This window comes from Enoplosus armatus, chromosome 14 (assembly GCF_043641665.1).
Source record: "Enoplosus armatus isolate fEnoArm2 chromosome 14, fEnoArm2.hap1, whole genome shotgun sequence".
In the NCBI taxonomy this organism is placed as follows: domain Eukaryota; kingdom Metazoa; phylum Chordata; class Actinopteri; order Centrarchiformes; family Enoplosidae; genus Enoplosus; species Enoplosus armatus.
In genome coordinates this window covers 7,777,884-7,794,154 of record NC_092193.1, presented here as the reverse complement: position 1 = coordinate 7,794,154, position 16,271 = coordinate 7,777,884, and the positions used below count along the sequence as shown (strand labels likewise).

The window sequence follows — 16,271 nt, the reverse complement described above, 5'->3', positions numbered from 1 at the left end:
GTGGAAAAGCTCAGGCTTAATGATTCAAGCTTAATTCCCTTCTCTCCAGACGCCCATGTGGGTCTGGGAGCTCAGGTCTGGTCTATCACAAGCTGGATGGTGCGAGTTTGTTCAGACAGGTGTGTGTTTGCATCTCAACCAAAAAAATCCACTTCAGTAGTACTGATAAAATGTCTCAACAACTAATGAATGGAATGCCATGAAAATCTGGGCTGATATTCATTGTGTCCAGAGGATGAAGCCTACTGGCTTTGGCCATCTTCTGACTTTTCCTTTAGCGCCACAGTGAGGTTGACGTTTTTGTTTTTTAGTGAAATGTCTCGACAACTACGGGATGCATTGTCATGATATTTCATACAGCCATTCATGGTGCCCAAAAAATGAATCCTAATGACTTTGGTGATCCTCTGACTTCCCATCAAGAGACATTGGTTTATTTTGGTTTATGACTTAACACCTGAAAAACTAATGACAGTCACGTCAGCCTCAGCTGTACTGTGTTAAGTGCTAATTAGAAAATGTTAGCACAGTGAACGTAGTAAACATTACCTGCAAAAGGTGAGACTTTTAGGACATAAATTCACATGACAACACGTGGCACCCCATTCTTTTTTTCTTTGGCAAACAGGAAATACATTAAACAGGATATCTACCAGGAAGTTTCCATTCTGTTCAGAGGAATCAGGTTTGGTTTCATTCATGTAATTTCCATAAACGGCTTTGTTCTCAGTGTCCGCCCACAATGTATGGAAAAGAACAAATTTATTTTTGGTTTTATATTAAGAGGACAAATAAACAGAATTTACTGAAAGTGAGTAATTTCTGCCCCTGCAGGAAATAAATCTGTTTAACAATAAATATGCACTCTAGCGGTTTAGTATTGCACTTGCATAATGTTGCACCACTTGTATGAGATTAATATATGACAGCATCATGGTTATTTGCTCAGACTTCACAAAACTCTTTCAGAGCCACAGCAGACTTTATACAGCTGTTTTTAAATGAATGACAGACTCACACTGACACAAGCACATATTACCACAAGGAGAGAAATAAAATGTTTATTTTACCATCTGTGTTTTTTCTTTGCACACTAATAATAAACGTCAGCAGAGTCCTCTGGGTGGTAAACACCCCCAAAACACAACAAGTACAACAAATAGTGTTTCCATTGGGTTCACCCAGTAACATTTTGGAATCAATGTAGTGATAAAAAAAAATCAAAATGAAATCTGATTCACAAAAAAGTAACAATTAAAAAAAAAGTGTACATGTGTAACAGATGAATGTGTTCCTCCGGGGCACCACGTGAGCCCAAAAACATTTTCCAAGTAGACAGAAGCTTCGACCGGACGAGAGTCTGGAGGTTCATGCACCATCACTTAGTGTCGTTACAGTCGGGGGGGGAAGAGAGCGGCTCTACAGAGCCTTCATACGCTTTGAAGCAGTTTTACGAAACACCTAATTCAGAAAATGAACTGCGACATGGTAAAAATGGAGCAAAGCAGACACAGTTCACAGTTTTCAAGCCACATTTTAGGACCAAAACTGGTGTCACGGCTTTGGACCTCTAACCGAGTTCTCAATTCAACAATCACAGACATAGATGGAATGGAGAAAGTACAAAAAAAAAAAGATAACGACGTTTCAGAAAGGCATAGTATTAAAAAATAGCACAAAAAAAATCTGAATATATAAATTCTATGACTTGGGACAGCACATCTTCCTCATGTATACTGTACCGTCTAATACGTACCAGAAGACATTTTTCAAAAAAATGTTTTGGTCCTGTGTGAATGACGTGTATTTCATGGATGGTCTGCACAGCAAAACTTTCACCTGTGCTCCAGCGTGCAGGTATTCCGTGCTGTTCTTCCAGCCCATTTCTCTGCATAGCGAGCTCTTTCATTCACAGTTTGAGAGTATTAACTCTTTATTAGCGTTGGTTGGATGCTGCTGTATGCGTTCCTTCATTCTGGGAGAAGAGACTCTGAGCAGACACCTTCTGTTTTCCAGATGTTGTGTATTCACCTAAACAACAAAAGCCTGAACCTTTTTTTTTTTTGGTTCTGTTACTCAGGCTGGATATTTAACACTCAGAACAACATATATAATGACTGCTATGTTGTTAAATAAAAAAAAATGAGAAAAATATATAGATTTTTATCTTTGTTTTTTAGTTGTTTTTTTTTTTTTTTAAAGGCTAGTGTTATGATTCTTCTTCTCCTCTACAGAAGGGGTGCTGCCACAAAGCCAAATTCAAAATGACTTCATGATGATTAAGTTGTCAGTTTTGTCCGACTGTGGCTTGAAGCTAAAAAGGCTAGCAGTTATCCTCAATAGTAGATTCATATATATACAAATAAAATATGCATTGAAAACAACCCACCAGCTGTTCAGTTCATCGTGCCTCAACCCTCCTCCTGACCCCCCGTGTACAGCAACCTTGGAAGAACTTTGTAGCCTCGTTGGCTACCGATAAAGAGGCCCCGATGAGAAAATTGGTATCAGTGCAGATTTACATGATATAAAAATAATTAAGAAAGAAGGTAGGCTTAAGGGCAAGTGGTTATAAATGGCTGAGTGTGAGACTGGTTTTGGCAAATAAGCGTTCTACTGTGCATGTGCGGCCCTCGAACAGAAGGTTGATGTCGTCAGGTTGTCTCGTAACCATGCAGCTTGAAGACACTGAGACGCCACGTAACACGTGCATGAGTGTGTGTGTGTGTGTGTGTGGGTGGAGTGTGTGAGCACAGACGTCGCGTCCCTCACACACACTCCTCCGCCGACATCAGGAGTGGGTTGATGTACTCGAAGCCCTCAAACTCAGACTGGTCGATCTTCTTGACCACATCGCTACAATGAACAAAAGAAAATGTGTTTTTTTTTAAAAAGTTGCATCAATTTGTTAAAAACACTTTTATATTATACTACTAATTATAATTAGATGAAAAAGAGAGATCATAAAAATGGGAACTCACTCATCATCAGGCGTGAGCTGGATGGGCTCGTTGGTGAACTGGGCGTCAAAGTTGTCCAGTCCGAACTCCCCTGAGATGTTGGGCTTGAAAGGAGGGACCACCTGCTTCTGCTCCAGCTGAAATAACAGAACAGGGATCAGGTGGAAACACAACAACCTTATTTGTCTTTACTGACATTAAAAACACATGCGATCACTCTCTGAATATTTAACCTGAAGAGTAATATTGAGCTGCAACGATTATTCGAATAATCGATCAGAGGCATTTTGATCACAGTGCAGAGGCAACTCACAGAGCCTCATCTGTCTCTCACTTGTTACACTACTTGTCTGCAAGCCAACACTTGCCCCCCCTGCAGGCCAGTAGGTGCACTGCAGGGCAAACTTCCTGATTAGTGCATGTGCATGAGTTGGGAGAGGGAGGGGGAGGACGGGGGAGGGAGGGGTGTAAACTGATCCCTCCAGACACTCTGACCGACTGGTGGGTCTCTGCTCCAGACCAAACAGGGAAAAAGAGGTCATGTTGATCCCTGGCGAGCTGCCCTCTCTGTCTGCCTGTCTGTCACGTCTGTCTGTCACGTCATCCACCAGTGCATGTCAGTCTGTCCATTTGTTAAGGTCATGTCTGTCTGTCTGTCTGTCTGTCTGTCTGAGGAGATAAAACGAGCCTGATCATTTACACAGTGTACAGACTTTCAGACATACACTTAATAAAATAAAATACGTAGGGTACAACAGCATGTATTTTTTCAAGTGCAAATTAAGTCAAGTCCATTTCCCTTTGAATTATTATTACTATTTATATACTATTATTATAATAGTCATGATTATAAATTTGTTACAAAAAGGCAACCCTTGCACACAATCTGACAGGCAGCAAAATGTTTTCTTTTTGAATATCATTTTTAAAGATTGGCTTTAAGAAATGGCTTTAAGTCTTGAGCCAAAGATGAAATTAAATTTGTCATTTTTAGCAGTTTTGGTAAAATACATTTTCAGCCTTTACCTGCATGCAACTAGCAAAAGATTTCTGTATTTCATTTTTTGTGTGAAACATTCAACAGAAAATGAAACTATTTTGACAAGCAATTCATTGTTGACATTTTTCAAGCACAAATGACAAACATTTGCTGCTTCCAGCTTTTCAAATGTGTGGACTTCCATTTACATAATTGTAAATTGAAAATTGTTGTGTTCTAGACAATTATTCTGATGTTGCCTTGGATTCTGGCGACTTTTCTGATATTTTGTAGTTGAATCAAAAAACAGATTCATCGTTTGTTTGTTGCAACCCTACATAAAACGAATGAACGTAGACAGCACACCACAACTACTGAGAAACAATATTAGACATTCGTTTCATTCTACAGTTCTTACAGTCATAAAACAGGAATGTCATTCACTCTTAAATTAAAGCTTTTACTCATCGCTGAAACCGAGAACAGGAAGCTTCATAAATAACTGAGTATTTTTAGTCCCAGTTTAACTTTCAGTGGGATTCCGATAAGTGATTCTGTGACGCTTAATATAGTCAAGTCCAGTCAGTCTTATTTACATTGACAGGGTTTTACGATCTGTACAGACGGGCTGCTGTAAATACAGGCCCAGACGTTCACTTCCAACACCCATAATCACACTCACAGCTTTAAAGCATGAACAATATAAATGGATTGCACATTGACACAAACACCGGTCACAGCAAAAGGCAAGAAAGTTGAAACAAAGCAATTCCTTAATAATTAAGCTGAAATCTGGCTTGTTAATGGCTTCCTTATGACAATCAATAGTGAAAAGAAAATGTACATCCAGGTCTCAACATCCCATCTTGGTCTGTCCATTTCAGCTGTTGTCAGTCTTCTGCCGGTTTGTTTCTAATCGTCTGTCTGCCTGCTTTCCATGACTCTAATCCAATCGCTAATAACCCTCAGCCTTGACAGAGCTTCTACGCCCGCAGGGAGAGAGAGGATGACCCCCCATGCACTTAGATTTGACCTTCTGCTGTCTAGGATCAATATATGGATTGATTTTGACCTATTTGGCAAATGTCACGTACTGATTTCCCTCATTTGAGATTATGATGAAAATCGTGATGAAGTCGATGAACGAGGCAAGAAAGGTAGAAGAGAGAGAGAGTCACAAAAACAGAGAGAGAATAAAAGTGAGTGACTCACAAGGTCCCAGTCGACGTTTCGGAAGAACGGATGGCCCATGATGTCGGCAAAGCCTGTCTGAGGGTGGCAGCCTAGACGCTCCTTGGGATCCTGTGGGTGGGAGGGCAAAAGGAGGGTGAGAGACAGAAAGGGATGATGGTGGAAGAGACAAGACAAAACGTCAGACGAGAGGTGGAGAATGTGAGAAAGTAGAGAATTTCCAAGAAAGGTGGAAAAGACGAGCAGATTTTGGTGAGGGGAAAAGTAAAAGAAAAAAACCAAACATATTATTTACAGGTGAAAAGGTGCGAGAGCAACATTGAGACACAGAGGGAAAGAAGAATGCTCGACAGTGAGCGATGACAGTTGACTCTAACTAAAGACATAATAATGTCATTCTCAGGGGCCGGCAGGAGCCAACACTGTTTAAGATTGATCCAGGCCTGTCTGACCCCTTCTTACCTTGTTGAGGAATCCCTTGAGGACACTGGCGGCTTTGACTGACAACGAGCGGGGGATTCGGATCTGTTTTTCCAATATTACTGTAAGAGGTGAGAGGAAAAGGGGAAGGGGGGTGGTGAGACAGACAGTCCCACGAGGGTAAAATGACAAGAGGATGGTACAGACACTGCTGCAGTTATGAGTTCAATCCTGTCGGGTATACTCATGTTGAACATAACACGCAGCAGCGTTTCAATGAAGTGTCAATGGCTTTTGATAAAAGTGTCTGGAAATATGACTTTGTCTGTCAAGTGGTGACATTTTAATTCCCATCTATCCAACACTTTCCTGGCAGCTATAACAAAACACTTAAACATTTTTAGACCGTATTTACAATGAAATAACGACACATGCATTCATACATCTCCCTAACAGATGGCATGTGCCTGGTTCGTGGCCATTAGAAAGGTGTTAATATAAAGGTGTTGCGTGCTTCCACTGCACTGTTTTTCTCCTCCAGTTATAAACCTTGGCTGTGTGTGTGTGTGTTACCTTGGAAGAGGTAGTCTTCTGTGTTCTGGTCTGGGTTGTCAGAGCTCCCGACGATGTCGAAGGGCGACCGGCCCGCCATCATCTCGAACATCAGCACGCCCAGCGCCCACCAGTCCACACTGAACCCTGAAGACACATAGATAGAGGACGGATGTTTTAAAACAGCAAACCAAACTGAACTGCAGGTGTGTGTCCAAAACCATCTAATCTTATTAGTATAGAAACCAAAACAAGGTACACAAGTCCCTAATAGCAATGTTTTAAGTACAATTCTCATTAACTCATATTTTTTAAATTACAGCTTACAACTGTGCAACACATGCCAGTATTTGAGGGTTACTATAGCAACCACTCCCACCATGAAAGCATCATTCCAGTGTTTTTGCATGCTTTCACTCCTTGACCACAAAACCCATACTTTACTGCTAACCACATTTCAGAGCAGGCCATTAGAACTTAACTACAGTCTATTGGAATATACACAGTGATGTATTAAAATGTTAGTTAACATTATTTCACAGTTTCATTTGCAAGATCACACATCATCTATTTTTAAGATCAAAATACTTCAAAACGGCAGATAAGGATGCTGTTGGATAGCATTTTATTGAATTATTATTCAAATCCAGTATTGAATCCACTTATCAAATCTTATTGAGTCCTTTCGAACCTTATCATGTTTAGCTTTCAACATTTGCAAGTAATTTAAGACTAACATAACCTGAACTCAAATATGTCTAATGACCTTTTGTCAGCTGAGAAACAGAAACACTACAAATTTTAGTGGCAGCCTAATTAATGTTCACAACCTGCAGCGACAACCTGAAAATGAGATGAGCATCGTGATGCATGAAATGTTAAAAGAAAGACTGAGAATAAATAAAAGGTTTGATTAATGAACCATTCCCAAATAAATGGTGGTTTGTTGCATACTCCTCACCTTTTAAAGAAAAAAATCCACACAAGAGGCTTGTTAACTTTTATGTTGTTGTTGTACACTAAATAAATCTCCAAGTCATTATAATTGGCTGTGCAGGAAGGGCCCATGCAAAACCAGTAGCACATGTGTAATTTAATTAGGCTTAATTATATAATTTATCAGATAAACTAAACAGTTTGTCTTCAAGATTAGTCATGAAAAAGAAAGCTTAACTAGTTTCCATTTTCTATCAAGCAGTAAAATGGATTATATATGGTTCTGAGGCCTAATTATCACAGTGAATCCAACAGGAATATAATACATGCATATAAAGCGATTTAGATGCTGGAACATAATGAATGTTATCGTTTTCTATTGGCCTTTTTCACAGCAGACATTTTGACTCATTATTGCAGGAAAAGTGCAGCTGTTACGAGAAACATTGAGGATTTAAGGCTAAAACATGTAAAAACAGTGGAACGTATTGCTATGATACCTCTTCTGGTAACCAGAGTTTCTATTTATATTGTATTGTGTTTATGAACACTTTTACATGCAGCACTCAGTTGTGATGTAGAAACTAAAACTTCACTGAACTTGACTACACCTAAATTTTGTTCTTTAATGGCTGTAACACATTTAACTTTAGATTAGATTAGCCTTTATTAACTCACTTGGGAGAAATGTGTCTTGGGCATTCGAGAGAACACAGCTGACGTCACAGCACACTTTGATTGATTCACACATGGTAGTCATCCTTAATCACATCCTTTGTTCAACCAATACAATCTAAGTAATGATTTAAATAGAGCAGTGTTCTTCAGAGGGTGTCAAATGCCTCCATGGTTATTTTGTTGCTGTTTTTTAAATGTTTTTGCCTATTTTCTAGTTTTTATTTTATTGCTTTTTTTATTATATTTTCATTTTTAGCTCTCGTTTCACATTTTATTTTTCTGCTGCACCACTGTAGCATCTATAATCAAGACCCAGAGAATGCCTCATATACTATATCATGGCAAAGAAAAGGATAGCATTTCTGATAAGTGCTTGTGTGTTGAAATTCTCACCGTAATCCTCCCCTCTGAGTATTTCGGGGGCTATGTAATTGGGGGTACCACAGAAAGTGCTCGTTGTATCGCCTGGTCTCAAGCCCTCCTGCAGAAACAAAAAAGATCATCAGCTGTGAGATCATCTCAGAGGGCTGTACACCGACACTTGTGCAATTTTGCAAGTGCATTGAGGTATCATGAGAGCCTCAATCTGTCGCACACAGTAAACCACACCTTGCACATGCCGTAGTCTGTGAGTTTGATGTGTCCCTCGGAGTCCAGCAGCACGTTGTCCAGTTTCAGATCTCTGTAGATGATCCCCCGCTCGTGGAGGTAGTTGAGTGCCAGACTGATCTCCGCTGAGTAGAATCTGAAAAAGAGGTGTATTCAAAATCACGTGACTACAAAAAGACACTAAATGACTTCAGTCTTATTCTTTTTAATGAGACATGAGACAAACGGTGTGACAGAGAACTTGACTCTACCTGGCGTGTTCTTCTGGGAGTTTCCTTTGTCTCTGCATGTGGAACATGAGATCTCCACCGTTCACATATTCAATAACAAAGAACAGTCTGCAAAAAGAAGCACGAAAGTTATACAATTGATTTCATAACTTGAATAAATAATTCAATGCTGTTTTCGTTTCAAAGGATCTGGAAACCTATTTGGTCAATTCTTACTGTCAGTAATGAACACACACTCCTCTCCTCCTCTAGAACAGATTTAGTTATTTCACATGAGATTTTTATTTTACTAATTTTATCTATATTTTTTAAAACTTACAAAAAAGTACACAAATAACCACACACGCCCAACCACGTCATCACCGCCATGTCAACAAAAACTAAAACCAAAGGAAGAAAAAAAAAAATCTAGGGGATGCAGCATGATCAGCCATCCTCAGCCTCAAGTTGCAAATTGTATGTAATCTAGAAGGAGTTTCCAAAATGTGTAAAAAGTTTTTAAGAGAACCCTTTGTAGAGTATCTAATTTTCTTTAGCTTGATACAGTTTGGTACTTCCTAGATCCAGATGAGATTTTCTGTTTGTTTTTTTGCAGGATAGTAATGTCACACACTTCATGATTTTGAATCAAAATGAAATGAACACGTTATGGGGTTGTTTGCTTATGTTTCAACACAGTCCTGATGAAGTAGATTAGCTGAGTTTTTGAATGTTAAACCTGTAATAAATAATAATTAAGTATGTTTCCTCTGACCTTTAACTTAAACACCAAACCAAGTCTTCAGGGGCTTTAACCATTGATGGGGATCTTCCCATCACAGTAACTATGACCACACTTTCCATGACCTCAACAAAGTGTCCTATTTAGCTGAATCTTAACCGCAGCAGTAGGTGAGGAAACACTGAAACACTCATACGCATCGTTTTGTAATGTTTTACTGACAAACAACCTACTTTGTCATTTGGGTACGATTTGTTCAGTAACATTTTGATACAAGACATCAAAATCTGATTATCTGTCCAAATTCTTGAGGACTCTGCCGAGCCTTGAAGAAACCATGTGATTCGTACAGGAGAGATCCTCTCACCTGCTTTCCGTCTGAAAACAGGAGTGCAGGCCGACCAGGAAGGGATGATTAGAGGCCTGCTCAAAAACGTGCTTTTCTGTTTGGACCCAATCAATATCCTGGAAGACAAACACACAAAAAACACACCCAAATGTAAATCAGAGATCATTCTGACAAAGTACTCTTGAACTTATAAAAGCTGAATAAGCACAGCGCTTGATCGACCATCCTGTACAGATAGAGGCACGTTCATGGTAACTGTGGGCGGTGGCAGCAGGAGAAAAGGGCTGAGCCAGTAGAAGCAGGTCTCTATCGACGGCTGGATGATAATATGTCTGGACACGGATGCCGCTCACGCTGACAGGGCAGGGACAGCAGAACACTTCACCATTGATCGAAAGGCACTTGTCAATTTGTCAATCACGCTAAGTGCGTCTAATCAAGGCTAACTACCCCCGTTGCCTCTGGCTGTGCTGCTACATGTGTACGTCAAGATCAATTTTTGATGACTTGATGGTTTATCTACACCTTCTTAGAAAGACTGACGGCTTGGAACAGGTCTGTCAACGTAACTCAAAGTGTTTCAGAGGAGATACACAAGATGGATGCTCAGTCGCATAAGACAAATGTTCGTTGTGCTATTACACATATATTTAACAGCTCCCATTGATTGAGCTAACTGTATTAATTATACATGGCAATGACAGAAGACTGATGACTTCACTATTAATTAACCGTCTCTTATATGACACATCTAAAGCTGAAGTGGTTAGTCGATTAATTGATAAGTTCACCGATATTATCAAATATTATGATAATTGATTATTCGTTTCAGTTGTTTTTAAATAGAAAAAATACCAATTCTCTAGTTCCAGTCTCTCCAATGTGAGGATTTGGTGCTTTACTCGGTTTTATTTAATTGTAAATTTAATATCTTTAGATTCAATTTTAGTGTCTTTTTAGAAAAGAATCGCTTTATTAATCAATAATGAAGATAATTGTTAGTTGCAGCTCTAGACACAAAGCAGCATTGGAAACAGTGGTTCAAATGATAATCTTGTATGTGACTGTGTTGACTGTTGGGCAGATAGATTTCTGTCTTTGATCTTGAGCCAATCAATGCTAATTTCACTCTTTAACACAGCTTTAAACTAAATGTATAGATACAAAACATTTAAGTGGTAACAGTAAGTAAAAAAAAAAAGTTTCTTTTTATGGTTAATACATCATAACTAGGGATGGGGTCCAACAACATTTTATCAAATGTGAATCCAGTTCAGAATCCTTTTGAATCCCTTATCGAATCCTTTTGGGTCGTTTGTTTGGTGGCGAATGAAAACATCTTAGTTTTAAAAGAAATTGCCGTTTTTATTTTACTTAGTATCAAACCCAAAACACAGAGTTTCTGCTGTGCTGAAAGGGTGTAGGGCTTTAACTGCATATTTTGTCATATTTAACATTCAGCAAATATCAACTAAATAAATTGCAGATTTTTTTCTTCTTCTTTTTCTTCAGTGAAATCGTCACTACTGCAGGTCACAGAATACAGTGCAACACCGGTGGCAGGCTGAGGTAGAGCACTCGTCGTCCTCAAGTTATCAAGTAAAACAAAATGCCACAAGTTCTCGCTTTAACAATATGGACGATAGATAAATATTTGAGCATGGGACTTGTGAGTAACCTTCTGCAAATATTGCATTTCATAGTTGTTTCGTTTGGAGAGCTTGAGCCATAATACATTCATGGTTTAAGTTAAGGCGGTCGGCCATGTTCAGTCGGTCAGTCTCGTTAACAACTGTGTCACTGAGTTAGCATGTGTTTGTTTACCTCACCAGTTTTTGTTTCTTTGCGGACGCCTGTAGTGTCAGAAAGAGGCACAAGATAAGAGAATGTGAAAGAGAGATTCGATACGGGATTCGTTGGCCGCAGAGCTTAGAAATGTGGGTATTTCACCAGGTCAAAAATGGCATCAGCTATCAGAACCCATTCCTATTTATAACTCCATAAAAAGTAACTATATCACTTTAATTAAAACCCACTAACTCCATGCAAAGGCTGACCTACAATTGTCGTAATGGCAACATTTTGACTTTGATGGTATGTCGTACATCAGCGTTGTTTACCTCATCGTCATTGACCAGCTCCTTCTTCACCACCTTCATGGCATAGATGCGCTCCGTCTTCTTCAGCTGCACCAACAGCACCTTGGCGTAGCTGCCTCTGCCGATCACCCTCAGCAGATCGAAGTCTGCCAGGCCCAGGCTGGAAGGCGATTTCCCCGTGTCTCTACTGCTCCGCGCCTGGGGAGGGGCAGTTAACATAGAGTGAGAGGACCATCACACAAACAACATAATGTGATAAACACAAAGTCAACTCTGCCACAATTTGTCACGCCACATTTCAGTCCATCAGCCTATCTCAAGACATTCAATGAACTATTGGTGGAGGTGGTGATTTGGTTGGCGCAAGAGGGTGATTTGTAAATGAAGTTTAAACCGGCACCACTTTTATCTGTATTAAACATAATCATGCTGCCTCCAGTAGATCAAGTGCTCGCTGTAATAGCCCTACTTCTTGGTAAACCTGACTACCACGTTCACCATTTCCTCACCTATCTTCCTCTCTCTTCTCGTCTCTCCTGTAATCTGTTCTGTAGTGAACCCTTTCCACTACCTATCCATCTAACATCCCTTCACGTGACAGCCCCCATCCCCAGAGTCAGACATGGAGCCGCGGATAAGATAATTTGCCTTGCTCTCTTTTATCTCCATCTGTGTCCAACTCGATGCATTCTTTTTCCATCTTCAGCTCTCCTGCTCGGTCCAACAACCCCCCCTCCAACTCCCAAACTACATCCCTGGCCATTAATCAGCCTCTGGTGTTAAGAGCTGTGATAAAAGGTTACTTTATTAGCTCCTCCAAAGGAAATCAATACCCATAGCACTGCACTGCAAGGGTGCTCTCTATATCACACATGCACATGGTGCATGGTGAAAGAGGGATCGCCCAAAAGGTACACGATAGCAAAATAAGCCGACAAAACCCTGCTTCCAATTACAGGTAATCTTTTTCTTTCTCCCTCTAGCGCACAAACTGCATATTTCTCTCTCTAAATATACAAACACATATCCATCTAGACAACATGACAGATTGACAGACTATGAGTCACACATTGACGCCGTTTGAAAAGATTTCTCTCTCACCTCTTTTTCTTCTCCATCGTAAGGCAAGCTTTCTCTGGAGTCTTTATTCTGAGGGCCTGAGAGAAAGAGAGAGAGGAGAAAGTGACAGACAGACAGAAGGAGAGGGGGAGGCAGGAGAGGAAAAAAATAGGAGAGAAGGAGGAGGAAAAAGTAGGTGAGAGACAGTCACACGCTTTGTTCACAGGCCTGCAGTGTCGGAGTAATTTCTCTCTGCTTGGTTGGAAAAGAAAATACCCTTTTGTATCCACCCGTGTTCAACAATACAACAAAACCAGAACATTTAAAATAATAAGTATAATCTAACTATTTTGTTCATACATGCAGAGAAGAAACATGTCTTCTCATATCATAAATTATCATTTAAGTCATCAAGTTCAACATAGATGCATTTCATAATAAACAAAGATATCTGCACCCCAGTGTTTCCCTGATTGCACCCCATGACGTCCCAGGTTGCCTGCGAGTATCTATAGTAGAGGGAGTTTCAACTGCTTCACTAACAATAGCAACAACGATCCTAAGCTCTCTCACTCCAGTCAGCCTCTGAACCACCTGACTGGACTTAAGTCTGGTGCTGTAGGTAAACCCCCAAATGCAGCTCAACAACTTGTAGTCTGCTGGTCGCTGCTATACTAATGCCAACAAGCTCCTGAGCTTAGTTTATTTATTATTTAAGGATAAGTCTGGTGACATTCTACACTTCTCTTAAAGTCAATAAATCCCATGAAAAAATAGAAACACCTTTGCACCTTTTTTTTGCTGCTGTTGTAAACACTCCCTAGAGTACCAAATCCATAGCTCCCAACAAAAACAATTTATTCCTGTTTGAGTAACATTTGTTGAAAATTACTTATTTTTTCTTTGACAGCTGACAGTGTGGAGATAAACAGGAAACATGGGTAGAAAGTAGTATGAAAGTAGTATGACATGCAACAAAGTTCCCCAGCTGGAATCGATCCGGGAACATTGCAGGTATGTGTCTTAACCACAAGGCTACCAGGCTGTAAACAAGTGCGTACACATGTGTGTATGTGTGTGTGTATGTGTGTGTGAGTGTGTGTGTGTGTGTTTCACCTGGCTGTTCAGTTGGATCTAATGGACTCGATGGTGGGCCGGGCAGCATTGGTTCCTTGGCAACAACATTGGCCAATAAGTATCATCAGCACAGAAACAGAATACAATCTTAAAGTATATGTATGAGATGGTGACGCATCCAGCTACTGAGTATGACACTCAGCCCTCACCTGGATCATCGGCCTGCCACACTCCATTGTGACCAGTTTGTGGCACTTCTTGTGAACCAGCAGTTTACAGTTGATGCATTTGTAGCCTTGTCTTCCCAGACCCCAGATACGGTCTGCACAGATGGCACAGTGGGCTCGCTGCTCAGGAGGGCAGACGGAGAGAAACAAGCACACATTATATTCCAGGAGATGCTACAGAGGCTGTGATGGCTTCTGAAACAAGCTGCCCTGCTGGTCCAGAATCAAATCCTACCAGACCATGTTACTCAGTCAGTCAATGCAAAGACAAATTACCTAAATACACATACAGTAACTTTGCTTTGAAATGTGAACTGTGTTTAGGTTTTATTTACAGCAGATATTTCCCCCATTACAACAATTCAACGGTGATGAAAAATATGTTAAATACACAACATTAAATATTTAGTAGAGAAACATTTAAAGCCAAGAAAGCACATGAGTGAAGGGCCGTACAGCGCAAAATACTGTTCAACAAAATTCAGTATCATGTCTCACCCTGTTAAAGCGTTTGGCCTGAAAGGCGTGACCGCTGGCATAGTAGAGCTTCCTCCAGCGCCGGGCTCCTCGCCGATATATTGACTCTGTGAAAAGACGAAAAGGAGGGCTAAGTTGCTTTACCTACGTTTGTGTATTAGTGTGTAGAAAATTAGTAGTTAGTTATAGTAGTTCATTATCCTGCCTCAAAGCTACACTTAGGTCCAAGGTGTCAAAGATTTCATTGGAGTTCATTAGGAAAGTTTAGATTTTTGGAGGCATGAATCATCACCATCAGCCAATCAAACAACTTTACAAAAGTTTAAATTTGAATGGTATGAACATTAAGTTTGTACGGGCTCAACTAAGGGTCGAAAAGATTTTGAGTTACTAAAATCATGTTCAGAAATAAATTTAAAGGCCATGGATGTACATCACACTGTTGCCACTAACGTTACACATGCACATATTTAAGTTACAAGTATAAATTTTGGCCCTGCCTTCCAAAAGTCATACATGTAACTAAAATGTGTATGAGTAACTTCAGTTTTTATTTTCAGTATCACCATTGATATAACTTGTGCACACATTTAATTTAGACACTCATGTTTTTCTACAACATCTCTACACATTCACTAACTTTAATTTCTCATGCAGCTTTTTTTCTTACAGGTTTACAAAGGGTGATACACAACCATAGGCTTTGAAATTATTTCTGAACATCGTTGCACAAACTCAAGTCTTATTGTCCCTTATTTGAGTCCATAACTCGGAACCATTGGCCTTTTGAAGAGAAAAGAATTTGCTGAAGTGCCTCAAATTTAAAAATGTAAATTTAATATAGGTTTCTTTGGGACCCCAGCTGACAAATTAGGTAAAACTAAAGAAGGAAAAGGTTTAACTCACTGTCTTCTCCCGGACAGGGCATGCCAGGTTTCTCTGGTATACATGGGAACACTGGAAAGCAAAAAAACAGTTACATTTAGAGAGTCTATTTCATGTAAGGGAGGCGAGTCTGACGACATTCATGTGAAAATGTTTGTATGCTGCTGAGTACATTTCATTTCTTCTCATCATGACGGCGGTTAAGACTACCTGTAGCAGACCTGTCGCCTCCAGCAATTCATGATGAAATTCACTCATGTTGTTTTTATGACGGTGCAAGCACGTTTGTGTGTTTGCAACATACAGTGACGTGGGAAAAGACACAATCTTAAAGAAGCCAACAAAATTATTTATGTGTGTGTGTGTGAGATAGAGAGAGAGATGGATCGAGCTAGACTGGGGGCAGAGTGAGTCAGAGGCGAGGCGTGGGCTTCAGCAGACAAGCTCATTAACGAGCAGACTTGGCGACCCCCCTGCGGCACCGTCACATCCTCTCCTCCACCCTTGCCTTCTCCGTTCATCCTCTGCCGTCACGCTGGCATCCACTGTACTCTTGACCCCTCACCTCTGATTTGATGAAAACTTTACATTAACCACACAGCCCCTGTCGCTGCTACCCCCGGGTTACATGCTTATATGTATGCACAGAGCCTGTCAATCAAATGTTCCATTTCACCCCACATATACACCCCCCCCCCCCCCCCCCCGCTCCCACCCAGCCCCCCACCCTTCACTCTCCACCCTGCGTCAGAGTTAGCCCTGACCTCTACCTCTCATGAAGTTGTACAACTGTTTGTCAAGAATGCTACGCTCAGAGGATGT

General features: G+C 40.3%; 1 protein-coding gene across 1 annotated transcript in view; it reads right to left on the bottom strand.

Moving 5' to 3' along the window:
* Nucleotides 1-1,045: 1,045 nt before the first annotated feature.
* Nucleotides 1,046-16,271, bottom strand: part of prkci (protein kinase C, iota) — a 28,533-nt gene continuing 13,307 nt past the window's right edge. The window contains exons 4-18 of the mRNA XM_070918143.1: nucleotides 15,471-15,521; nucleotides 14,586-14,671; nucleotides 14,070-14,207; nucleotides 13,900-13,954; nucleotides 12,826-12,881; nucleotides 11,746-11,922; nucleotides 9,644-9,741; nucleotides 8,577-8,663; nucleotides 8,326-8,461; nucleotides 8,110-8,197; nucleotides 6,124-6,249; nucleotides 5,593-5,672; nucleotides 5,152-5,241; nucleotides 2,982-3,097; nucleotides 1,046-2,856 (exon numbers count right to left, since the gene is read on the bottom strand). Of these exons, the coding sequence (XP_070774244.1) occupies nucleotides 2,769-2,856; nucleotides 2,982-3,097; nucleotides 5,152-5,241; nucleotides 5,593-5,672; nucleotides 6,124-6,249; nucleotides 8,110-8,197; nucleotides 8,326-8,461; nucleotides 8,577-8,663; nucleotides 9,644-9,741; nucleotides 11,746-11,922; nucleotides 12,826-12,881; nucleotides 13,900-13,954; nucleotides 14,070-14,207; nucleotides 14,586-14,671; nucleotides 15,471-15,521 (1,472 nt within the window). The 3' untranslated portion in view covers nucleotides 1,046-2,768. The remainder of the gene's footprint in view (nucleotides 2,857-2,981; nucleotides 3,098-5,151; nucleotides 5,242-5,592; nucleotides 5,673-6,123; nucleotides 6,250-8,109; nucleotides 8,198-8,325; nucleotides 8,462-8,576; nucleotides 8,664-9,643; nucleotides 9,742-11,745; nucleotides 11,923-12,825; nucleotides 12,882-13,899; nucleotides 13,955-14,069; nucleotides 14,208-14,585; nucleotides 14,672-15,470; nucleotides 15,522-16,271) is intronic.